This window comes from Salvelinus alpinus, chromosome 19, assembly GCF_045679555.1.
Source record: "Salvelinus alpinus chromosome 19, SLU_Salpinus.1, whole genome shotgun sequence".
In the NCBI taxonomy this organism is placed as follows: domain Eukaryota; kingdom Metazoa; phylum Chordata; class Actinopteri; order Salmoniformes; family Salmonidae; genus Salvelinus; species Salvelinus alpinus.
In genome coordinates this window covers 51,673,107-51,699,617 of record NC_092104.1, presented here as the reverse complement: position 1 = coordinate 51,699,617, position 26,511 = coordinate 51,673,107, and the positions used below count along the sequence as shown (strand labels likewise).

Sequence of the window (26,511 nt, the reverse complement as noted above, 5' to 3'; positions counted from 1 at the left end):
GTCGGAACTACAAGCACAAGCATTTTGCTACACTCGCATAAACATCTACTAACCATTTGTATATAACCAAGAAAATTTGATTTGATTTAAGTGCATCGATGACGTTGTCCCCCAGTGACCGTACGTACATACCCCAACCAGAAACCATGGATTACAGGCAACATCTGCACTGACCTAAAGGGTAGAGCTGAAGCTTATAAGAAATCCCACTATGCCCTCAGACTAACCATCAAACAGGCAAAACGTAAATACAGCACTAAGATTGAATCCTACTACACCCGCTTCGACACTCGTCGGATGTGGCAGGGCTTGCAAACTATTACAGACTACAAAAGGAAGCCCAGCCGCAAGCTGCCCAGTGACACAAGCCTACCAGATGAGCTAAACTACTTCTATGCGCGCTTTGAGGCAAGCAACACTGAAGCATACATTAGAGCACCAGCTGTTCCAGACGACTGTGTGATCACGCTCGCCGTAGCCGATGTGAGTAAGACCTTTAAGCAGGTCAACATTCACAAGGCCGCAGGGCCAGATGGATTACCAGGACGTGTACTCCGAGCATGCGCTGACCAACTGGAAAGTATTTTCACTGACATTTTCCACCTCTCCCTGGCCGAGTCTGTACTACCTACATGTTTCAAGCAGACTCCCTGTGCACAAAAACACAAAGGTAACCTGCCTAAATGACTACGGACCCGTAGCACTCACATCTGTCGCCATGAAGTGCTTTGAAAGGCTGGTCATGGCTCACATCAACACCATCATCCCAGAAACCTTAGACCCATTCCAATTTGCATACCGCCCCAACAGATCCACAGATGATGCAATCTCAATCGCACTCCACAATGCTCTTTCCCACCTGGGCAAAAGGAACACCTATGTGAGATTGCTGTTCATTGACTACAGCTCAGCGTTCAACACCATAGTGTCCTCAAAGCTCATCACTAAGCTAAGGACCCTGGGACTAAACACCTCCCTCTGAAACTGGAGCCTGGAATTCCTGACAAGCCGCCCCAAGGTGGTAAGGGCAGGCAACAACACATCTGCCACGCTTGCGTGGCCAAGCACGACTCCAACACCATCATTAAGTTTTCCGACAACACAACGGTGGTAGACCTGATCACCAACAACGATGAGACAGCCTATAGGGAGGAGGTGAGAGCCCTGGAAGTGTGGTGCCAGGACAACCTTTCCCTCAACGTGCTATTTAATTTTTTACTTTAGTTCATTTAGTAAATATTTGTCTTAACTCAATACCCCATAATGACAATGCAAAAACAGGTTTGTATAAATACATTTTTGCAAATGTATTACAAGTAAAAACGGAAATATCACATTTACATAGGAATTCAGACCCATTACTCAGTACTTTGAAGCACCTTTGGCAGCGATTACAGCATCGAGTCTTCTTGGGAATGACGCTACAAGCTTGGCACACCTGTACTTGGCGTGTTTCTCCCATTCTTCTCTGCAGATCCTCTCAAGCTCTGTCAAGTTGGATGGGGAGCGTTGCTGAATAGCTATTTTCAGGTGCTGCCACCACCATGTTTCACTGCAGGGATGGTGCCAGGTTTCCTTCAGACGTGATGCTTGGCATTCAGGCCACAGAGTTCAATCTTGGTTTCATTAAACCAGAGAATCTTGTTTCTTGAGAGTCTTTTGGTGCCTTTTGGCAAACTCCAAGTCTACTGTCATGTGCATTTTACTGAGGATCGGATTCTGTCTGGCCACTACAATAAAGACCTGATTGGTGGAGTGCTGCAGAGATTGTTGTCCTGGAAGTCTCTCCCATCTCCACAGAGGAACTCTCTGTCAGAGTGACCATTGGGTTCTTGGTCACCTCCCCGAAGGCCCTTCTCCCCCGATTGCTCAGTTTGGCCAGGTGGCCAGCTCTAGGAAGAGTCTTGGTGGTTCCAAACTTCTTTCATTTAAGAATAATGGAGGCCACTGTGTTCTTGGGGACATTCAATGCTGCAGACATTTTGGTACCCTTCCCCAGATCTGTGCCTCGACACAATCCTGTGTGTCGAGGCAAATTGGTTCGAACTCATGGCTTGGATTTTGCTCTGACATGCACTGTCAACTGTTGGACCTTATATAGACAGGTTTGTGCCTTTCCAAATCATGTCCAATCAATTGAATTTAGCACAGGTGGACTCCAATCAAGTTGTAGAAACATCTCAAGGATGATCAATGGAAACAGGATACACTTGAGCTCAATGCCAATTCTCGTAACATAGAGCCTGAATACTTATTTAAATGAGGTATTTCTGTTGTTTTTTTCTAAAAACCTTTTTTCGCTTTGTCATTATGGGGTATTGTGTGTAGATTGCTGTGGAATTGTTTTTATTAATCCATTTCAGAATAATGCTGTAACGTAACAAAATGTGGACAAAGTCAAGGGGTCTGAATACTTTCCGAAGGCACTGTAGGGTTACAGTAGGGTGTATAGTACGGTGTCAAATTATTATTCTGTATATTATGCTCTACTAATCAAGCATTGATTGACTGAATAAGCAGCGGTTTGGGGAAATTGGCTGATCATTAGCGTCTACTGCTTTGGCATCCACCCTGAGGTCTCCCTCCATAGGATATTGGAACGCAACACTGTATTTGCCCCGTCATCAGATAATGGATGCCATCAGTGGATCCTTCTCACCCTGGGTGGAGCTGTTCAGTCCAGAAGCCTCTCCCTCTCTTCACTACTTAACTCAGTCCTGGGTGTTGTTAGTGTGGTATGCTCCTGTGTTCACACCGCTGTGTACAGTCCATGTCTGGTCTCGCCGGGCTGATGTCACGGCTATTCCCACACTGCGAGAGCTGCAGAGGCTGGTGTAAATGACCTAACTGACTCTCATTGGGGCTTCAACCACTACCACTGCTGCACATCTGCAGGTATTTCATTAAATCCCAGCTTCCTCCTTGCCCATTAGACAACTCAATGGGTAGTGTAGGTGTATGCTGAATATGAATGAGTAGGTGTTTAATGATAGACATGCCACACCTCAGGACTCTGAACAAGATAAACATGCGCAGGAGCTGTGTTTTCATGGTGCCCTGTCGTGAACATTACAGATGAAATACATGTCTGTTATTGTGCATGGTCGCCGCATGTCCCTAGCTAACGTGTTGATGCAACAGCAAAGATAATATTGTTTGGCTGGTAATGTGTTTATGGGGGAAGTTAAGGGTGTTTGGAACTATGGGCCTAAACCTGGATTGGCTGTATTTTACTCACAGTGGAGCGGTAGTCATTCCTAGCTATGGCTAGAGCATGGCGCAATTTCTTCACTCTGAGAGGGTTCTCTTGTTGTTTAGTATCTGCTGCTGGCTCTCTGCCAGTATTGGTCTTGATTAGCCCGCCATTATGTTCCACAAAAACAAGAGACACTTTATAATTTAAAGTGTGTGTATAGGGTGTAAGCTTTCAGAATGTCCACGTGTATTAGTATTTACAGTAAGAAAAATACCGGACACCTTTGTGCTTTGTTTGTGGTCGTTTTCAGCAGGGATTTTGAGAGATTCTATACTTCAACCCCTCCATTTGGTTCGGAGGCAAAATAATAATTCACTGAAAGTTTGCACATGTGTAATCATTCATCTCAGTCAGTAGTCAGAGGCGGAGAGATGTCGTCAAAAGAGCATTTGACACCAGGACTGAACAGACTGAAACAATTTAGTTGCCACAGTGACTGCAATTCAGCAAAGACCACATTTCCCTGGGTTTAATCGTGTGTGTCGGAAGGTAATGAAAGGGCTTTGAAGAGCACGCGGTAGTTAAATCATTTTGTGCTCAATTTCTTTTCGCTATTATATGATGCCCTGTTGGATGGTTTTGATATGATGAAGAGTTTGGTAGTGAATTGAGCTCTTCTGTCCTGTGACATGATTTATGACGACTAAGATTAACTATCAAACATTCATTTGTCAGAAAGAACTGTCTGCAGTTAGGAGGCACAACAATGGCGCATTGTGCCCTGTAGTGTCTAAATTAGAAATGATAAAGCTGTTTTCTGGAACATCATAATCGATTCATCTCCCATGTATCATTTCATGGTATATTATTCAGTTAGCAATTCTGTGTTACTTTTCTATGTTTGTTGGCTCTCCATTTGTCAGTTACAATAGACAGTTCCATAGGAACACTGGCATGTCTCCTTCCCCATCCTGCTCATCAATCAATTATTGCTCGACTTTCTGGTCAAGGTTCATGAAACAAAACAGCCCCCATAGTGGTATATGTGCAGAATCTCATATTGGTTTGAAAAAGGAAAATGCACAGGGCTAACAGAGATTCCAAGGGCTTATACCCAGGCCTTCTGTCTATTGTTGTGCTAGCATGTCTATAAAGTAGGTGAGGTGAGGGAAAAAATTGCCTTAGCGAGAAGGAAATTCAACAACCAAGGTCGTTCCCTTGGTTTTATTTGTATTCTCTTCACTGTTAAAGTGAATCTCCCAGTGAATAATGTTTTCACTCTCTTTCTGAATGAGATTCACAGGAGCATGGAGAGAACCCCCCCCCCCCATCCCTCCCTCTCTCTCCCTCTCTCTCTCTCTCTTTCCCTCTTTTTCTCCTCCAACAAACAATACAGAGCCAGTGAACAAATGTGCTGGGGATAAACAACTTTTATCATACAACCCCCCCAAAAAACATCTACCGTTTGGCTCAGGATAAAAGGTCTCTGAATTAAATGCTTATACTCGATTAGATTAACGCTGCAGTAATTGTCAGGGATGATTTATTGAGGTAATTTGTTGCCACAACACACAAGAAGCATCAGCATGGTCACGGGCTGATGTAAATACAGTTAGCAATCAGGGGCCAACTCTTAGATGCTGATAATTATGTACAAAAAATGGTGCTGCCCTATTAAGTCTGCCCAGACACCAGGATCCAATCATAGAAGCTCTCCTACTAATTCAGCATATTGGCCAGGATGCAGTCCAGTAGAACTACCACTCCTGATGCTGCTCAGTTAATCACAACAGGTCTACTTCAATAAGACCCAGCCTGCCATTGTTCTATGAAGCATATTACCCTGCTGATCCAATTGTTGTTTGATTGCTTGCAATGCAGCTCTCTTGATATATATATACATCTCTGACAGATTGCATCGGCTATGAAAATCAGATGCTTTATTTGTTTCATAATCTTTTTTCTTCCCTGTCTTCTCTTTGCAGGCTAAAGTAAAGAAGTTATCGAGGAAGGAACCAGCAGTGCTACAATGAGGTCTGAGGCCTTGTTGCTGTATTTCACGCTGCTGAAGATCGCAAGGGCTGGCTTCCCGGAAGACTCTGAGCCAATCAGTATTTCACATGGCAACTGTGAGTACCTCGAGCTGTTTCCAACTCCCCCCAAACACCCTGCTATCCAACCACCACCACCCTCTACCCCCCCCACACTCTGAGTGCTTTTGGAAGGTAGAATGTAGTTTGGTGCCCAGGGAATAAATAAATAAAATAAGAGTTAAAGCAGAATTTGAAACGGAGCCCACCCTACATCAAAGGATAATCCTGTATTTTCCTGTTGGGGCTTTCATGCAGTGTGTGATAGTGTAAATACCATATGAGGCTAAGATAGGTTTATTGAGCTTTCTCTCTGTTTAGGTAGACTCTATATTCCTCCCAGCCATGCATCCTCCAGCAACCTCAGAAAGACCTTTCTTTCTATCGGGATTTGTAAAAACATATTGCCTTGTGTGGGAGGGGAGGGGGGGGGGGTGGTTGCTTCTGATATTTATTGTTTTTGTTCCCCCTCCTCACAGATACAAAGCAGTATCCGGCTTTCTTTGGACACAAACCCGGAAGAAACAATACACAACGGCACAAACTGGATATCCAGCTCATCATAATAATGAACCGGACGTTGTATGTCGCTGCCAGGTCAGTTCCTGACCTTTTTCTCGCAGGCCACCAGCTCTCATATCAGTCCCAGTTTTTGATATTCCCCACAAAGTCATATCAGATGAGATAACAATGAATTGGGAATATGTGATGCTATTTTAATCTAATAATGTGAGGCCGTTCCTTGTGTAATGTCAGGTCATTTCATTGTACCGTATGTGAATGTGATTTTGATTTCATTATTGAAATGTATTTGGGGAGGGGCATGGTGAAGTAACATATTAATAATAATAATAATTTTGTACATCCCATTTCTGTTTAAGTGGATACGCACACAAAGAAATGGTATAAATATCAAACCAAAACAAGGTATACCAGTTCAATTCAATTAAAATCAACTAGATTCAAATCCACTGAATACAATTTCATTGATTTAATGTAAATCAATAAATTATTTTTAAAAATGTGTGTGTCGAAGAGACTTAAAAAAAGACACTGACTTAGCCAGACTGGTACCTTTCGGCAGACAGAGGTGCACAGCGGATAAGCTATATTCTCTTTTAAGTATGATACTGTTTGTGGCTATTTCTCTTTGTATTAATCGTATTATTGTAGTCCATCAGTCTTGCTGTAAAAGTTCTTCCAAGCACCTCAAAGAACTTTCTTGCAACCTTGTGGACCCACTGAACACAGGCTATAAATAAAGGGTCTAGGCTGAAACTGATGTTGTCTGATGGAGATGCCAGAGTCTGCATCAATAGTTTTCTCCATGGGGAAAGGATATTGATTTCATTTCATTGTGTATCATTCTTTTTCTGAAACTCAAATGTACTAGCTTGCTTGGACATTGAAAAAAACAAAATAATAGACCTTACATGTTACAATGTGAACAAAGCCACAGCATTCTCCACTGCATTGGAGGATACAGATGATACGGATCTGTGTCTTTTTCCAATCAATCTACTATTACATAGTAGATTGATTGGATGCTTTTGAAAGCAACAATGGGTTGCGTTGTTTTCTGAAAGCGCGACAAAATAAGTGGCCATTGAAGCCTGGTTTCTAAGTAGCAGGACTGTTTAACACATCTGTGGTCATTAAGGAGGTGTTGGGCGCTTTGGAGTCCTAGCCTTTGGTCGGACTGCTGCCTCCCACCTGCTCCATACCAGGCCTGGGAGAAATGAGAAAGGGAGGTTTTTATTAGTGTTGGTGGTGTGAGGACAACAAGGTGTGCCTCTCACTAGCATATTTAAAGGAATTCAGAGTAAGTCAACAGGCCAACCGTACAAACCATACAATGAAAACTTTGCCTAATCAGATCTCAGTAGAGGCCCATAAGCTGCCTTTACACAGGCAGCCGAATTCGGATTATTTTTCCACTAATTATGACTAAAACATTTTTTTAAATACATTGGAAAAAAGTAGAGACTCAGAGCTACAAAATGGTATATCATACATGGCATTTTTGAGGAACAAAGGGAAAGTATTTCTACTTTGAAAGTTGATACACTTGTAAACTCACTTTTGAGAAAAGGGTCTTTGAATGTTTTGGTACCTACTAGAGAGCTCTCCTTTGTCTACACCCATTCAGCATTGTTCACACCCTCTTAAGCCAGCCCCACCCATCTCTTTAAGGATTCACATGTGAGGTCATGTGCTAAATAGTGAGTAGTGTAATAAAGATTAAGACTAAAAGTGGCATTAAGCTCCAAAAATGAAAAATTCTAGAAAAAAATATGAGATGACGCTTACCCAGACACACTTGTCTAAATTGATGTGAAAGAAATGCTTTAACCAGCAGCCGCATCCAAATCAAATCAAATTGATTTATATAGCCCTTCTTACATCCGCTGATATCTCAAAGTGCTGTACAGAAACCCAGCCTAAAACCCCAAACAGCAAGCAATGCAGGTGTAGAAGCACAGTGGTGGAAAAAGTACTAAATTGTCATACTTGAGTAGAAGTATAATTAATTTCAAATTCCTTATATTAAACCAGACGGCACAATTGCATATATATATTTTTTTTATTGACGGAAAGCCAGGGGCACAATGTACTTAAGTATCAAAAGTAAAAATATAAACCATTTCAAATTCCTTATATTAAGCAAACCAGACGGCACAACTTTATTATTTTTAATTGATGGAGAGCCAGGGGCACACGCCAACACTCAGACATAATTTACAAATAAAACAATTGTGTTTGGTGAGTCTGCCAGATCAGAGGCAGTAGGAATGATCAGGGATGTTCTCTTGATAAGTGTGAATTGGACAATGTCCCTGTCAAAATGTAACAAGTACTTTTGGGCGTCAAGTGTATGGAGTAAAAAGTGCAGAATTTTCTTTACGAATGTAGTGAAGTAAAAGTTGCCAAAATTATTAATAGTAAAGGAATGTACAGATACCACAAAACAAAAAAATACTTAAATAGTACTTTAACGTATTTACTTAAGTGCCTTCATACCAGTACATTAGCATACTTTATATACTGTTACACATGCACTTATCACATAGTATTCCATACATAAGTTAAGGCCATGCAAACTGAATTGAAACCTGAGTTAGGTGCACATGTACATTACATAAACAGGGGCATGCACCATATATTTATGTGGTGGACACTTGATACGATCACATGATATTGATGTGGTATGTCACAAAATCATGTTACGACCACACATCAATATTCATTTTATATATCACTATTTTGCTAAGTCTGGCTATGTGGATTGTCTCTACAGAAGGTGTAAACGGTACAGCCAAATGGTTACTTGCATAGTAGCAATATCAGAAATAGATAGTGTCAACACAAATACAATATACAGTATGTACAAGAACAATATCAATAACGATATCAGTGATAGACGAGGTAGTTATATGCATACAATCAGGGATAAAGTGGCTGAGAAGCAGGATAAACAAAAAAATTGTAGCAGCAGTGTATGGCGTGTGTGTTAGGAGAGTGTCATGTGAATAGAGGCACTGCAGATAGTGCCGATGACTGGCCCGTCCAAACCACACATGAAGGGAATCTATATGCGGAGAGCCTGTTTCTGTCCTGCCCTTGACTTTGGTGCAGGGCATGTGATGTCCATAGCCTCTTCTTCGCAAAACTCCCTGATCTTCTCAAAATTATAGTTTGTCTAGCTGTGTCCAGTCCAGGTGGTGATTTTACAGGCAGACCATCTATGAGAGGAAGGATGTCAGCATTGCGCAGCAGCTGAAACCTGGTCATGATAGTCCAAATGCTCCTTGGGGACAACACCAGGCTCCAGAGCGTTGAATCTGTAAAACAGGGAATAACAAAAAAAAAACAGAAGACATTTCAACCCTGCACAACATCAATTCACCTCCCAAGCTTAGATAAGAATAACCTCATACAATGAAAATTATTTTTTACCTGAAGTACTGGTACTGCTTGATCTATGGCAGTGGCCTGAAGTACAGAGTCAGGTGTTGTTGCCAGCCATAGCTTTCCACCAGCACCGTATCATCCTCCTGTCCAACCAGCTGTGGGATGTTGACCCCTGTCACAGTGCCGTCCTTCACAACACCAGCAATCTCAGACAAGATGTTCACTCTGGTCTTTCTGAAGCGCTGCTTGATGAGGCCGAAGCACCAAACTTAGTGTGGTCTGTGATCAGGAAGTGAAGGTCCAGATTGTGGTGGAGCTTGAGCATGGTCCAACAGGCACAATACCAGAGCACAAACTTGTTCTTGTTTTGGCCACTGCCGTTATCACAATTCAGGTCCACACGTGTTTTCCCAACTCCGTAGTTGGTTAAGAAATGGTGCATGTAATTGATGACTGCGCTGCTGCCTTTGGTTGTGCCAGCTCTCTTTTTGTTGACTGTATGACTGGTGGATTCGTGTCAGGCGTGTTCTACTGATTGATGCTGAAAGACAAATTCCAGATACAAATATTTTTGCATTATTATACAATAGATGCGAAATGGCGTTCTGAGATATCACTACACACAGTTCACACAGGTAATGTTAGCTACTGTAGCTAGCCAGACATCTAACGTCAGCTGTCTCGCTAACAGCAAGCTTTAACTAGCAATACAAACCGATTGTCATAGCTAGCTAAAGTTAACCAATAGGTTCAATGTTAGCTAGCAAACATTAGGCTAAAACTAGCGATGCAAAATGGCATTCTGAGAAAACATCACTAACGTTACACACACCTCATACACATAAGTTAATGTTAGCTAGCAAGCCAGCCACCTAACCTCCGCTAACGTTAGCTAGCTAACAGCGAGTTTTAACTTGAGATCTGTCATTTAGACATGTTACGTTAACGTTAGCTAGCTAAAAAATGAACTATAATCCCAATCCATAGAGTAACGTTACTAGCAATACAAACCGATTGTCATAGCAAGCTAAAGTTAAACAAATAACGTTAGGTTTAATGTTAGTTAGCAAGCCAACCATCGAACTCCAGCTGGCTAGCTAACAGCAAGCTTTAGCTTGCAATGAAAACAAATTTCTGACAAAATTAGAAACGCATAACGTTAATATCTGAATCTGTAACTAGATTCTTACCGGTATACATGGATGAAAGCTTCACGGCAGACTGCAACCCCTTTCATAAGACATCCTGTGTTGTTTCTGTTTAGTTTGCACAGCTTGTTTGGCCTTTTGTGTTGCACTGATTTCGAAACGTGTTATTTTCAGCGTGAGAGAGTCAGCATTCGTCGTCCAGAAAGTAGTCCATCACAACTTTTTCCCACTGACCTTTGTCGATAGTTATATCTTTCAAAAATACTATTACGAGCAGCTCATTTTATAGACACAAGATGCAACACCACAGACCAATCCAAACTCATCTCTCGGCATGTCCAGCCCACTCATTATTTCAGCCAATCATGGCTAGCAGGAAGGTTGCTGACTTTCTCTGTGGCTAAACCAACTAGGCTCTTAATTTAAACATTGTATTCGTATTTACAGATGACATACTAAGGCACATGAAAGTTAAGGCACATGAAAGTTCACATGTTCGAGAAGGCATTTCTGCAAAAAAAAACGCATTTTGATTTAAAAAAATAAACGTTCAAAAGGCTCTCATGTGAAGTCGTGACTTGAGACACACGCCTAGTTTCCTGAATCGGGTCACAATTGGTCTTTTGACCAATCAGATCAGCTCTTTTGCCAGAATTGGGCTGCCGGTGTATAGTCATAACCCAGTGAAATGTGTCTGTTGTGAGCCAGTGTTGGGCCCAGTTTTGTGAGGCCAGTGTTGAGGGCTCAATGCTGTTTGAGGGCCCAAAAATCTCAGTGTGCAGCCTGCAGATGGTCAGTGGAAACTGTGTCCAAAACCAAACTCTGTTTCAGGCCATTTTGTGAATGGTATAAATCCTTTTGGTTCTTGTTTACCGCTAGCAATAACACCACAAGCTCTTTTAGCAGCAGGACATGCAAACATATCCACTGCCAAAATGGTAAATAGTCAAAAGTGTCTTAATCTGGAGAAAAAACGTAATCTTTGGCAATGCTGGAGCTCCAACATATGCTGTAATTGACATTATTTGGTCTTTTTGGGAGTAGTTTTAAACAGTTATCTTGATTAGGTCATTCTCTTTAGTCATTTGTGGCTTGTAATATGTTAATACTTCCATAATTATGCATTCAGTTCATGTCTGTTGTGGATTGGTTTAATATTCTGTATAATTTTCTCAATTCCTTTTTATTAAAGACATAATCCACATGCCAGGATATTACACGTTTATCTCCTTTGAATCAGTCATTTTCTTTGACTAGCTGTTAGTCTAATATCGTAGTGGGAAGATTACTTATAAGTAATATCTTTTTAGTCTATTTTATTTTTATTTATGTAACCTTTATTTAACTAGGCAAGTCAGTTAAGAACAATTTGTGTCATAGGCCTATCTAGTAATTCTCATGGTGATGAGCAATGACATTATGAGATAGCTGTAATATTTGTCTGCTTTAATTTACCATATTTCTAAGCTAAAGTATGCATACATCAATGTTGTCATGAATTCTAATAAATTTTCATGGGAATTAATGTCACCACCCAGTGAGCACAAGATGTTGAAAATACATATTTTCACGTCTTTTCAACCAAAAAGATTTATGTTCAACGTCTTGTGTTCATAGGGCAGTCTGGCTCCTTCTGTGCACTGCCCATACTCAGCCTGGCATGGGTTGTCAGAGGCCTACTCCCTGCTGTATGTTGAGTGTGTTCTTGTGGTGCTGCTGTGTGGGCGTGTGTTTGCTAGCCCTGTCCAGGGCCGACTCTGTGATCAGAGGAATAGCGGACACTGAGGCTTAGCCCAGACTTAAGCTCTGTCCTGGTGTCTGCCCGCAGAGACGATCAACCGGCCACTGCTAGCCTGCCAATAGCAGCCAGCAGGTACCCCAAGACCCAGGTCACGCCGCATGCTGGGCATAGTCACCATTCCCTGCCCTCAACTCCCGCTAACCATGGCAACGGCACCCACCCTCTGTTTACGCCCCTCAATAAGGGTGGGAATGGGAAAGTCTGCCTGCGTGCATGTGAAAGCATGTCCCCGGTCCTCCTGAAAACCCTGGGTCTCTTTGGGCTGCCCCACTGGAGGCGCATGGGTCTCAATTATTCTAGTCACCATCAAATCCTGTTAAAGCCCGTTAATGACGCGGATTACACTTCCTCTGCCTCTCAGAATCAGGCCGTAATTTTTTCCACTGCAGTGTTCTGCCTGTACAAAATGTAAATAAGACTCGGCCAAAAGGACAGCCAAAAAATACTCAATGAGGCTCCTCTTTAAGCCACTCCTGAGTGTAATTGTGCCCATTTTGCCTCTCTACCCTCCCATACACTTGTGTGGGGATGTGAGCGAAACAATGTACAATGCCCCCCTACCACACATAATCTAGTTATGAAGAGGGTGGAATATGGGGAGGGGGGTGGGGGTGTTCCATTTGGAGGCGATGGGTGTGGGATGCATACTAATCAGGGCCCCCTTTCTGCCGTCCGAGCGCGAGATTGTTTCACAAAGGGTCACCAGATAGACCGCACTGGCCTGCAGTTCCCCCAGAAGAAATGGGGTGTTATGAAAACGACATTCCCTTGCACAAAGCCCCTCTGTTCTCATGGTTGGATGTCCAAGTCCTCCTCTTTCCCCCTAGACCCACCAAAGCGTTACTTTCAACTTTCAATGTTTAGAGCCGTGCGGATATTTACATACCTTCCATCCAACTCACATTCTTACGCCCCTATTTTCGGGAAGTACAGAGCCCACTCCGCAGTGATAAATTTTACCAAAAAAACGGGTTGTGCGAGCCCTGAATGCTGATTGGCTGAAAGCCGTGGTACTGTATATCACATCGTATACCATGGGTATGACAAACAATGGCTATTTACTGGTCTAATTACATTGGTAACCAGTTTATAATAGCAATAAGGCACCTTGGGGGTTTGTGATATATGGCCAATATACCACGGCTAATAAACTGTACCATGGAAATTTACAAGATGTATTTTAGAAGTTACACTACCACATAGAACGCAGTGGAGATGAGAGGCGATCTGGCCTGCTGTATATTTAATAGCTCGACCATATATTTTAGTGGAGGAATGGAGGCCAGCAGGAAATGAATGGGGACTTGATCTGACATGAGCCCAGGTGCAGACAGTGTTTGACTGCTGGTGTTGACACAGAGACAGCTCCAGCATTGTCCTGCCAGGATGTTTGCATGATGAATGGCTTGGCTCTGTCTTATCTCTGCTGGAGCTCTGCTCTGATTCGACTGCTAGAATCACTAGGCTCTGAAACACTGGCCACATCAACAGGAGGGAGCAAATGATTGGAAATATGGACTTCTTGGAACAATGTTTCCAATTTGGATCAATTAGGCAAAGCATGTGGTGGAGAGAGAATCCAGAGAATCTTAATGAAGAACATTTTGAGGAGGATGTCTGTGGCCTGAGCTTGAATCAAATTTTTGTCGCAGCTGTGCAGTGCAATTATTTGCCAGTGCAGATGAGAGTGAACTTTCTCCCAGAAAGAAGATACTTTTGGATATATAGTGTATGTGGACACCCCTTCAAATTAGTGGATTTGTCTATTTCTGCCACACCCGTTGCTGACAGGTGTCTAAAATCGAGCACACAGCCATGCAATCTCCATAGACAAACATTGGCAGTAGAATGGCCTTAATGAAGAGCTCAGTGACTTTCTAGTGGCACCGTCATAGGATGCCACCTTTCCAACAAGTCGGCTTGTCAAATTTCTGCCCTGCTAGAGCTGCCCCGGTCAACTGTAAGTTGTCTAGGAGCAACAATGGCTCAGCCGCGGTGGTAAGCTATACAAGCTCACAGAACGGGATTGCCGAGTGCTGAAGCACGTAGCGCGTAAAAATCGTCTGTCCTCGGTTGCAAAACTCACTACCGAGTTCCAAACTGCCTCTGTAAGCAACGTCAGCACAAGAACTGTTCGTCCGGAGCTTCATGTAATGGGTTTCCATGACCGAGCAGCTGCACACAAGCCTAAGATCACGGTGCGCAATGCCAAGCGTCGGCTGGAGTAGTGTAAAGCTCGCCGCCATTGGTCTATGTAGCAGTGGAAATGCGTTCTCTGGAGTGATGAATCACGCTTCACAATCTGACATTCCGATGAACGAGAACGCTACCTGCCCCGAATGCATAGTGCCAACTGAAAAGTTTGGTGGGGGAGGAATAATGGTCTCGGGCTGTTTTTCATGGTTTGGGTCCCTTAGTTCCCGTGAAGGGAAATCTTAACGCTACATCATACAATGAAATTCTAGACGATTCTGTGCTTCCTACTTTGTGGCAACAGTTCATGACAATGCCCTTGTGCACAAAGCGAGGTCGGTGCGGAAGAACTTGACTGGCCTGCACAGATTCCTGACCTAAACCCCATCGAACACCTTTGGGATGAATTGGAACGCCAATTGTGAGCCAGGCCTAATCACCCAACATCAGTGCCCGACCTCACTAATGCCCTTGTGGCTGAATGGAAACAAGTCCCTGCAGCAATGTTCCAATATCTAGTGGAAAGCCTTCCCTGAAGAGTGGAGGTTGTTTTGGCAGCGAAGGGGGTACCATCTCCATATTAATTCCCATGATTTTGGAATGAGATGTTCGACGAGCAGGTGTCCACATACTTTTGGTAATGTAGTGTAATTTCATTGTAACTGTCTCAGCCCAGAGAGATTAACTATTCAATTTATGACGTAGCGCTGATAACATAACTTAGTCAGGTTTTATCCTCTTGGACAGGTATTCCCAAACCAGGGATACGTGCAATGCCGTCGGGGGTACGCCAAATAAAAATCTGATTCCCATTTTTTTTTTTTATATATACAGTATTTAAAAAATATATATTTTTGTTAAAAACAATTGCTTCACATTTTCAAACAGTCCATTTATATTTTCCAACGGGGCTATACATTTGGGTGAGTTTTTTTGTTGTTGACTGAGTAGCCTCGTTTCACTGCTAAATTAAAATTAAACCATCTAGTGTTCAGCGAATTAACAACACAATGTCAAATACAGGTAGCCTAGTCAAATAATTAACATCCAATCACATTAACCGAGTTTCTCACACGACTGGCCTATCTGGGTGATGTTTTTTCTCGCCTGAATGATCTGAGTTTACGATTACAGGGACTCTATATACAATGTGCGGGACAAAATTGAGGCTATGATTAAGAAGTTGGAGCTCTTCTCTGTCTGCATTAAGAAGGACAACACACAGATCTTTCCATCATTGTATGATTTTTTTGTGTGCAAATTAACTCAAGCTTACAGACAATGTCAAATGTGATATAGCGACGCACCTGAGTGAGTTGGGTACGCAATTACACAGGTACTTTCCCAAAACGGATGACACAAACAACTGGATTCGTTATCCCTTTCATGCCCTGTCTCCAGTCCACTTACCGATATCTGAACAAGAGAGCTTCATCGAAATTGCAACAAGCGGTTTTGTGAAAATTTTATTTAATCAGAAGCCACTGCCAGATTTCTGGATTGGGCTGCGCTCAGAGTATCCTGCCTTGGCAAATCGCGCTGCTAAGACACTGATGCCCTTTGCAACCACGTACCTACGTATGTGAGAATTGATTATTGGCCCTCACTAGCATGAAAACTAAACACAGGCACAGACTGTGTGGGAAATTATTTAAGACAGATTCTCTCCAATACAACCCAACATTGCAGAGTTATGTGCATCCTTTCAAGCACACCCTTCTCATTAACCTGTGGTGAGTTATTCACAATTTTCGATAAACAAATAAGGTTTTATATGTAAGATGGTTAAATAAAGAGCAAATTATTGATTATTATTATATTATTATTTGTGCCCTGGTCCTATAAGAGCTCTTTATCACTTCCCACGAGCCGGGCTGTGACAAAAACTCACACTCAGGGCCTCCCGGGTGGCGCAGTGGCCTAGGGCACTGCATCGCAGCGCTAGCTGCGCCACCAGAGACTCTGGGTTCGCGCCTAGGCTCTGTCGCAGCCGGCCGCAACCGGGAGGTCCGTGGGGCGACGCACAATTGGCCTAGCGTCGTCCGGGTTAGGGAGGGTTTGGCCGGTAGGGATATCCTTGTCTCATCACGCACCAGCGACTCCTGTGGCGGGCCTGGAGCAGTGCGCGCTAACCAAGGGAGCCGGGTGCACGGTGTTTCCTCCGACACATTGGTGCGGCTGGCTTCCGGGATGGAGGCGCGCTGTGTTAAGAAGCAGTGCGGCTTGGTTGGGTTGTGTTTCAGAGGACGCATGGCTTTCGACCTTTGTCTCTCCCGAGCCCGTACGGGAGTTGTAGCGATGAGACAAGATAGTAATTACTAGTAATTGGATACCACGAAAATTGGTGAGAAAAGGAGGTTAAAAAAAAAATATAATAATAATAAACTCACACTCAATCTTGTGTTTAATAAATGTATCGTATAGTGTGTGTGTGGCAGGCTTACAATGATGGCAAAAAACAACATTTGAGAGTGCGCTGACCCTGGTGCTAGAGGTGGTTCGCAGCTGGAGGTTGAAGGGGCTATAAAAAATTTGGGAACCACTGCTCTAGGAGATGCCGGAGTCCCAGGAAACTCATATAAGTGGATTCATTTCAGAATTGCTGTTCCTCCAGACTCCAGCAAACGTCTGTGCAGGTTGGGAGTCATAATTAAAGCCCAAGTCAGACAACGTCTGTTACAGACTTTGATTAAAACTACATTCACACAGTCGTCTCAAAAAAATGAATCTCAAAAGTGGTTACAGCGTCACCTTTCCCTCCGCCAAACAGGCCTGTCAATCACTCTCAGAGCCTTTCTTCACGGTCAGTAAACACAGTCTGGCAGAAAGGTAGTTAACTCCTGAGTTTATGTGTTCCATATGGGGGTAGGAAAGTATGTATTACCAGTGAAACGCATAGGTCTTGTCTGCGCTTTAATGAGTGTTAGTATAGATTTCCTATGGCTGAACATAATGCTTAATTGACCTGAACAGCACAGAGTGACTTGGCAACCCCCCCCCCCCCCCAAACCTTTCCCATGAACAAAGAGGCTTTTGTCTGGGCGGCAGCAGCACTGTAAACTTTTGGTGACTGCTTCTGTCTGACAGCCCCTTTGTATATTGTTATTTTTTCCCTCAGTTTGAACAAAGTTTAGACAAATATGAACCGTTTAAGATTTACTGGTGGAGAAATGGTTGAATTGTTGTTGTTGAGTGCCTGTCTTATTTCCTCTCTTTCAGGGATCACATATACACGCTGGATACAGACACCGCCAACTCCGAGGAGATCTTTTTCAGCAAGGTGAGTCTTTTTTTTGGTAGACATGTTGTTCTGCGCCGTCCTCCGGGTGACCGTACCGAAACACTCGCCTAATTACCTGGCGGACCGTCCTGTCCAGTCCCTCTCCAGCGGCTTGTCTGGCGTGAGACACTGCAACGCCGTGACCCCACTAAGCACGTTATCCTATCAGGCACCAACCCACATGCGTCATTGCTGGTCAGCGGGACGGGGCCAAGAGAGAAACCTGACAACCCCCAACCTCCAACCTCAGTGTCTCCTCAGTGTCTGTGTGATCCACCTAGTTGGGGCAAATAATAAGAGCAAGCCAGAATCTCTCTGTCTCAAAGAGACTGAGACAGAGAGATTGATCATTGAGAGCCTGTTTAGCAGTAGTCTTTAATCAGTGGCCAGGCTCCAAACACTAACACTGTACTGTAGCTGTAGTAGAGGCTACTCTGCCGTGGAATGGCAGCTCGCTGGCTTCAGAGCAGCCTTGAGAGGACCCACAGGGCACAAGCAGTGTGCAGCCAATCGTGCGAGGTGACTGCCTGGTGCTCCGGGCCGGGCTCTGGCTCTCTTGAGGAATGATGACCACGGTAACTAAGCAGAGATCTCAATTGATTCCCCATCAATTTACTCTCCACAGAAACTGACATGGAAGTCCAGACAGGCAGATGTGGACACCTGCCGCATGAAGGGGAAGCACAAGGTACAGACTACTGATCTACTTATTCTCCCTCTCCACAATGTACTGAATGTCACATAATACATAATAATAACTAGGGCCAGGAGGTTTTCTTGACCATGGGACCTTACCAGGAAAATGCATGTGCATATTCATTTAAACCTACTTATGTCATCTCAGAATGCCTTGCTGTCTCAAATGCTTCTATATGAATACTCTATCGTGAAATGAATATTTACCTGTTCTTTTTTTATTATGGCATGGACAAATCCACCCATTTCCTTTATTGTGTAATTCATGTTATTGTGCATGTTTTTGTTTTCCGTGCATTTGACATTCTCATCAAATAATACACTGTACAGTTAATAGCATTCCAGGAACATAAACTAGTCAGTCGCCATCATTCATTGCTTTGAACGTAGCTGTCAATGTCGTTTCGCTCTAGTTTCTATTCAGCACAAGAATGGATCAGTCACAATTAACATTTTTTTCCCTTTTTCTCCCCAAGGATGAATGTCACAATTTCATCAAGGTCCTCCTGCAGCAAAACGATGACACCTTGTTTGTGTGCGGAACAAATGCTTTCAACCCCTCCTGTAGAACGTACAAGGTACAGCTCGCATTGCGCACTACTACCCATGCTCTGACTTCACCTCTTAAGAATATGCTACAAACACAGTGCTGTATTTCACCAATATGGGTACGACGTAAAGGAGAAGAGGTGTGGAGAGATGGACATTGATGGATTACTTTCAAAAGCCCATGGTCATATCTGTCTCTTTTTCTACGTGTAGTTTGTCATGTTTGATTTAAAAGCAGGTAAACCTATGCTGACATATAGGCATAGCAGTTATATTGAAATATGATGCTCTAATCAAGACAGGCAGCCACCTCGGTTGTCAAGGCATTTTTGGAATAGTTTCAAGATTTGGCTTTGGCTTTGGCTTTGGCTTTGGCAGAATTATTAAGCCTGTCTTCTTTAGAGAGGAGCACCATCTGATTAAGGCAGCCCCCCGCACCTCTCTGAATCAGAGGGGTTGGGTTAAATGCGGAAGACACATTTCAGTTGAATGCATTCAGTTGACTAGGTATCCCCCTTTCCCCTTATATGTCATCCTTAGGAAAGATATCTCTAGAAGGCAGTTGTTGTTGGCATGTTGGGAAATAAATTGGTGCCACAGTAGACTTGATTTGAAGGTGTTGTTGAGAGACATCGGGGATTTGTTGTTTATCGCGAGGTATGTTTACCGCTGAACAAGACTCTTTGCTTCATTGGGTTTTTGGTTTCAACGAAGCACAGAAAAGGCTTGCGTTCTCCCTTGAGCATTCTTTAGAGAATGCAGAATTTATGTCCACATTTTATAGGCATGGTTAGTTTTACAGTTCCTCTGCTCCCGTTTCAGACCGTTTTAATTGTTATTAGTGGTATATTGTCTGCGGAAAGCTGACATCCTCACTGACATACAGTAACACTTAACGAGTGGCGCTGTAAAATGTGTAAACGTTATGGGGAAGAGGTGAAATGAACAGGCTCCGCCTGCTGGCTGTAGGCCGTTGGCAGGCTCTCCTAGCCGACCGATTCCAGGCTTTTGAGGTGCATCCACTCATCAATGCTCAGCCTGGTTTTGATTTAGGGGGAGAGAGTATGTGTGCGCATGCATCCACCTTGGCTACAGTTTGCCTCCCCATCTCGATGACCTGACAGGCCTGAAAAGAGCTTCTGTTTCGGGGCCAACCTCATCCCACATTAATCAGAGCCACGGGGAGGGGGGAAGGCTATACAAATGTGGCTGTCGACGGCAGCTACACCCCATGCCCCCCCCCCCCCCTCCCCACACACTCCTGAGGGCCGCTCAGACAGACACCTTGGCAGCCATGGGCCGCTCCCCTGAGCTAAGGCCCAGCTCGCTTTGTGTAATAAAGCCTCCCTCCCTAGCTGCCTGATATTCTATGGGTGTCCATTACGTCACATGTTGCCGGGCGGAGCAGGGGAACAGTCCTGAGAGGGCCCAGGTGATATGGGTCAGCCATGGTGTAAAGCCTCAGCCTCAGCCCTAGCCCGACAGGCAGCAGAGAAATGGAGTGTGACTGTCTCAGTGGGAGAGTCATTGCACTGAAATTGTGCACACTATGATTTCCCATAGCAGTGATAAACCCTATAGGATAACAACATTGACATGCAACGAATTACAAGGCCCCTTTCCACTGTGGAAGCAACCACCTGAAGGCCATGCTAGAGATGTCCTTATTTTTCTATTTCTATTATTATTATTATCTATTATTATTTTCATATCTGGCCTTAATTATTGAGTTAATGAATTAATTTACATCCTCAAGGTTAGGTATAGCTTTCCATGTTTCTAATTGTTTATGGAAAAATAAAATAATGTCTTCAGGAGCATAGTGGATTGACCTCATATATCTCCCAATTGCCTTGGAGTCTCTTCCTCCTATTCAAATGGCAGGAATATATCACTGACAGAGAGCCAAGGCCACAGTAGACAGAGGTCATTGCCACTGTGAAATTAAACAGGCAGAAGGGGGGCCTCCCTCCCTCCACCAATGCTGCAGCAGAACTCAGTCCAAGTAACAGACCGTCCAAGAGACTCAGGCATAGTGCCTCAACACCCACAGTGACAGCATAGTGCCTCAACACCCACAGTGATACAGTTGAAATGAGTGCCCTCAGACTAGCTACGCCATATCTTTGATAGAAAATAAATGTAATTGCAATTTCCTGTCTCAAAAAATGTGTATCCTTTAAAGGGTCTCTGTTTATACAATTATTCATATCTTGATAGCCGAGAGAAAAATCCACTGCTGGTGTTAGTTGTCTTAATAAAAGGTCATGAGTCATTTTCACTGCCAAAACAGCTTCATCTATTTCTCTGGCAGGGTTTTCTGCACTTAGTGAGAGTGTGTGTGACCTTTTTAGTGGGCAGATGATAGCGGTTTCCACCGAGACAGGAATAGAAAATAAAATGACCTGTTTAGAGACCAAAAAGGGCAGTGTAAGCACTTCGCCTTTCTTGGCAAGCTGCAGTCTTTGTCAAAAGTATGCTAACTTTGTTAGCTTTGTTAGCATACAGTGATTTTCACCTCAGCCTATGCCCCGTATGAAAGACTCATGCCTGCTGGGGATGACACGGGCGCCCATGGGGGAGGTAACTGACCTTTCACCCGGATATGATACTCAGCCACTGCCACTACTGCTGCAATGTTGTGTGAAATATGGTACCATATTTAGCACAATAACATCATTTTCCAATGAGGATAGGGTTGGGTTGGGGTTTGGATGGGTTGGGTTGGGTTGGGATGGGGTGACTGGTAGCTTTTGGGTGGATTTTCCTCTGACCTTCTTCCCTTCCCCCACTGTAGATGGACACCATGGAACATCTAGGGGAGGAGATCAGTGGGATGGCGCGGTGCCCATACGATGCCAAACACTCTAACATCGCCCTGTTTGCGGGTGAGAGACCATAACTAATTTGTTACTGGAATGTGGATGTGGCCTGGGAAAATATAGGGTACACTTTAGCCTAAAGCTTGTATTACCACATCAATATGAGTGCAATATATATATATTATGTTGAGTGTGTAATGTACTGTGTTTATTTTGTATACAGCAGTACCAGAGGCGATCAGTGCCGTTTAATATGAGGGAGGACGATTGTTTTTTCATGAGCATGGCCTTATTTCTATTACAGCATATTGGATGACTTTCATTCATATTCCATTCACCCAGTTCAATGTAACAGCGATAGGTTTAGGCTACTACATGATACTCAAATTTTCTCTATACCCATTATGAGGTTGCTACAACTTAGCCTATGAATGAAAGTTTACAACGTAGATGCACACAGGTCGAGAGACAAATTTGAGTTCACAGACAGTGACACATGGACAGACATTGACGTTCAATGCCGCCTTGCACACTCTTGCCTGCATCTAGCTGATATAGGGTGTAATCATTAGTCCAAGAGTTGCTCACAAGAGTTTCTATTGGACAAATTCAGGTATGTTTATCCCCATTTTGTTCCATTTGCTTCCATTTAAGAAACGTTTTTCAACAGAATCGGTGGAATGAATACACATCTGATCACGCGTAAACACAGTTTACTTTGATAGCAGCCACGTTGTATTCCTTGCTGCATCTATGCGCTATACTCCGCTCACCTCTTCCCTTCCCTTCGCTCACCTCTTCCCTTGCCATGCTTGTGTGACAAGGCGGGGAAACCTTCCCAAGCCAAATCGCTAGACACAGCCTACATCGTTGTCACCATATTATCTAAAGTAACGTCATAGTCAGCATAGCTAATAGAACTAATGCGTTAGTAAACCTGCTACAATCATGCAGTAACGTTACAATGTACAGTCAGTAAGCAGTTACACTGGCGGGCCCCGGTGGCAATAAATTAGTGAGACTAAAAGCTTACCGTGACTTGGAAGAGTTCCAGTGTTGTGTTGGAAAGTCATAGCCAGCTAGCTAACATAGTATCCCTCTGTTTGAGCAGGGTGTTTCAGTAGGCTAAACTAGCTAGCTGCATTTGCTAGCTAAGTAAGTGAAACTGAAAAAAAATGACAATCTCTCTATTTCTCTCTTGCTTCTCCTTCATTTTGGAAGATATTAATTTGTTAAAAACTGTTCAAATATTGTCTTTCTCTCTTTGAGTCAACTACTCACCATATTTTATAGACTGCAGTGCTAGCTAGCTGTAGCTTATGCTTTCAGTACTAGATTAATTCTCTGATCCTTTGATTGGGTGGACAACATGTCAGTTCATACTGAAATAGCTCTGATAGGTTGGAGGACGTCCTCTGGAAGTTGTCATTATTACTGTGTAAATATATGGAAGGGAGTGAGAACCATGAGCCTCTTAGGTTTTGTATTGAAGTCAATGTACCCAGAGGAGGACGGAAGCTAGCTGTCCTCCGGCTATAAATTATTTGGTGACATGATTATATTCAGTATAGGTTTAGCTAAAAAGGAGAACTTTTTAAATGTTTAGCAATTAAAAATGTTATGAAATTCACTGAGGAGGATGGTCCTCCCCATCCTCCTCTGAGGAGCCTCCACTGAGCAGTACTGTGTGTCTAAGACAACTTTCCTCTCGGGGACATTAAAGTTCTTCATATTCTATCCAATACTAAGACAAATTAAACCACTTGTATGAATGCTATGTCAAGAATGTGTATTTATTTACAATGTATCAATATGGCTCACAGTAATTACTTAAATGTATTATGCAAATGTTCCTTTACTCTTAGTCGTTAAACATTAGCTAGATAGGAGAATCTTTCTCTATTTTAATGCAAGTTTGCATTAGGTATACTATCGTGCATTTAATACTTTGTGGCCCATTTTGATATCAATATACTAACAGTACAGTATGTCAGGAATAAGTGGCAGTCTGTTACATGCTGTTGAACAAATTGTTGAACTCTGGGCCACATTTGTTCCGTGTTTCTGGGAAGACTCTTTCTCTTGGCAGATGTAGATTGTGGGCAATATAAGTATATAAGTGGTTTTGCACCCCCCCAAAATTGAATCTTCTCCCGAATGTGGGGATTAAAAATGAATCAAAAAGACGAAACCCCAAATGAGTCAGATTATCGTTGGTGGGTTACAACTCCTCCAACCGAGGAGTTGTTAGTGATTCATTCCCATTGATATTCGCTGTGAACCGATTTATGAGGTTTTTGTTCAATTCAACCTGGTCTCAGGGCATTTCATATTATTCTGTATGTAAATCCAAGACCCTCCATTTAGTATGATATGTTACGTTTTGTGGTATGTATTAATTTGTGGATGTCCATCACTCATTTTGAAATGTTACGAATTACAAGTCGTATTATACATTATACTGTATATAAACTCAGCAAAAAAAGAAACGTCCTCTCACTGTTAACTGCGTTTATTTTCAGCAAACTTAACATGTGTAAATATTTGTATGAACATAACAAGATTCAACAGCTGAGACATAAACTGAACAAGTTCCACAGACATGTGACTAACACAAATTGAATAATGTGTCCCTGAACAAAGGGGGGGTCAAAAACAAAAGTAACAGTCAGTATCTGGTGTGGCCACCAGCTGCATTAATACTGCAGTGCATCTCCTCCTCATGAAATGCACCAGATTTGCCAGTTCTTGCTGTGAGATGTTACCCCACTCTTGGCATTGTCCCAAGCCCTCACCCTCCGATCCAACAGGTCCCAGACGTGCTCAATGGGATTGAGATCCGGGCTCTTCGCTGGCCATGTCAGAACACTGACATTCCTGTATTGGAGGAAATCACTCACAGAACGAGCAGTATGGCTGGTGGCATTGTCATGCTTGAGAGTCAGGTCAGGATGAGCCTGCAGGAAGGGTACCACATGAGGGCGGAGGATGTCTTCCCTGTAACACACAGAGTTGAGATTGCCTGCAATGACAACAAGCTCAGTCCGATGATGCTGTGACACACCGCCCCAGACCCCTCCTCCAAATCGATCCCACTCCAGAGTACAGGCCTCAGTGTAACACTTATGCCTTCAACGATAAACGCGAGTCCGATCATCGCCTCTGGTGAGACAAAACCACAACTCGTCAGTGAAGAGCACTTTTTGCCAGTACTGTCTGGTCCAGCGACAGTGGGTTTGTGCCCATAAGTGACGTTGTTGCCGGTGATGTCTGGTGAGGACCTGCCTTACAACAGGCCTACAAGCTCTCAGTCCAGCCTCTCTCAGCCTATTGCGGACAGTCTGAGCACTGATGGAGGGACTGTGCATTCCTGGTGTAACTCGGGCAGTTGTTGTTGCCATCCTGTACATGTCCCGCAGGTGTGATGTTTGGATGTACCAATCCTGTGCAGGTGTTGTTACACTTGGTCTGCCACTGCGAGGATGATCAGCTGTCCATCATGTCTCCCTGTAGTTCTGTCTTAGGCGTCTCACAGTACGGACATAGCAATTTATTGCCATGGCCACATCTGTAGTCCTCATGCCTCCTTACAGCATGCCTAAGGCACGTTCACGCAGATGAACAGGGACTCTGGGCATCTTTATTTTGGTGTTTTTCAGAGTCAGTAGAAAGGCCTCTTTGGTGTCCTAAGTTTTCATAACTGTGACCTTAATTGTCTACCGTCTGTAAGCTGTTAGTATCTTAACGACCGTTCCACAGGTGCATGTTCATTAATTGTTTATGATTCATTGAAGAAGCATGGGAAACAGTGTTTAAACACTTTACAATGAAGATCTGTAAAGTTATTTGGATTTTTACGAATTATCTTTGAAAGACAGGGTCCTGAAAAAGGGACATTTCTTTTTTTGCTGAGTTTACAAAAGTATGTGGAAACCCATTCAAATTAGTGGATTCGGCTATTTCGGCCACACTCGTTGCTGACAGGTGTATAAAATCGAGCACTCAGCCATGCAATCTCCATAGACAAACATTGGCAGAAGAATGGCCTCACTGAAGAGTGATGGCACCGTCATGTGCTGCCACCTTTCCAACAAGTCAGTTCGTCAAATGTATGCCCTGCTAGAGTTGCCCCGGTCAACTGTAAGTGCTGCTATTGTGAAGTGGAAACGTCTAGGAGCCGCGAAGTGGTAAGCCACACAAAGTCACAGAATGTGTCGTCTGTCCTCGGTTGCAACACTCATTACAGAGTTCCAAACTGCCTCTGGAAGCAACGTCAGCACAACAACTTTTCGTTGGGAGCTTCATGAAATGGGTTTCCATGGCCACACACAAGCCTAAGATCACCATGCGCAATGACAAGCGTCGTCTGGAGTGGTGTCCGCCATTGGACTCTGGAGCAGTGGAAATGTGCTCTCTGGAGTGATGAATCTCGCTTCACCATCTGTTAGTCCAACGGAGGAATCTGGGTTTGGCGGATGCCAGGATAATGCTACCTTCCTCAATGCATAGTGCCAACTGTAAAGTTTGGTGGTGGAGGAATAAAGGTCTGGGGCTGTTTTTCATGGTTTGGGCTAGGCCACTTTGTTCCAGTGAAGGGAATCTTAACACTACAGCATACAGTGACATTCTAGACGATTTTGTGCTTCCAACTTTGGGGCAACAGTTTGGGGAAGGCCCTTTCCTGTTTTCAGCATGACAACGCCCCCATCAGAAAGTGAGGTCCATACAGAAATGGTTTGTCGAGATCGGTGTGGCAGAACTTGACTGGCCTGCACAGAGCCCTGACCTAACCCCCATTGAACACCTTTGTAACGAATTGGAATG

The 26,511-nt window shown here is 43.5% G+C and overlaps 1 protein-coding gene and 1 long non-coding RNA gene across 5 annotated transcripts in view; one reads left to right on the top strand and one right to left on the bottom strand.

The window, feature by feature from the left end:
- The window catches only part of LOC139545798 (semaphorin-6A-like), a 93,707-nt gene that overhangs the window by 31,061 nt on the left and 36,135 nt on the right, over positions 1-26,511 (top strand). For all 4 annotated transcript variants that reach the window (XM_071353980.1, XM_071353979.1, XM_071353982.1 and 1 more), the window contains exons 2-7: positions 5,182-5,325; positions 5,766-5,883; positions 17,560-17,620; positions 18,246-18,308; positions 18,793-18,894; positions 21,663-21,753. In XM_071353980.1, the coding sequence (XP_071210081.1) occupies positions 5,226-5,325; positions 5,766-5,883; positions 17,560-17,620; positions 18,246-18,308; positions 18,793-18,894; positions 21,663-21,753 (535 nt within the window). In that variant the 5' untranslated portion in view covers positions 5,182-5,225. The remainder of the gene's footprint in view (positions 1-5,181; positions 5,326-5,765; positions 5,884-17,559; positions 17,621-18,245; positions 18,309-18,792; positions 18,895-21,662; positions 21,754-26,511) is intronic.
- On the bottom strand, positions 7,849-10,669 carry LOC139545793 (uncharacterized). The gene is made up of 3 exons (XR_011669138.1): positions 10,389-10,669; positions 9,244-9,739; positions 7,849-9,128 (listed from the first exon to the last, which is right to left on the bottom strand). It is a non-coding gene; the product is annotated as an uncharacterized lncRNA (long non-coding RNA).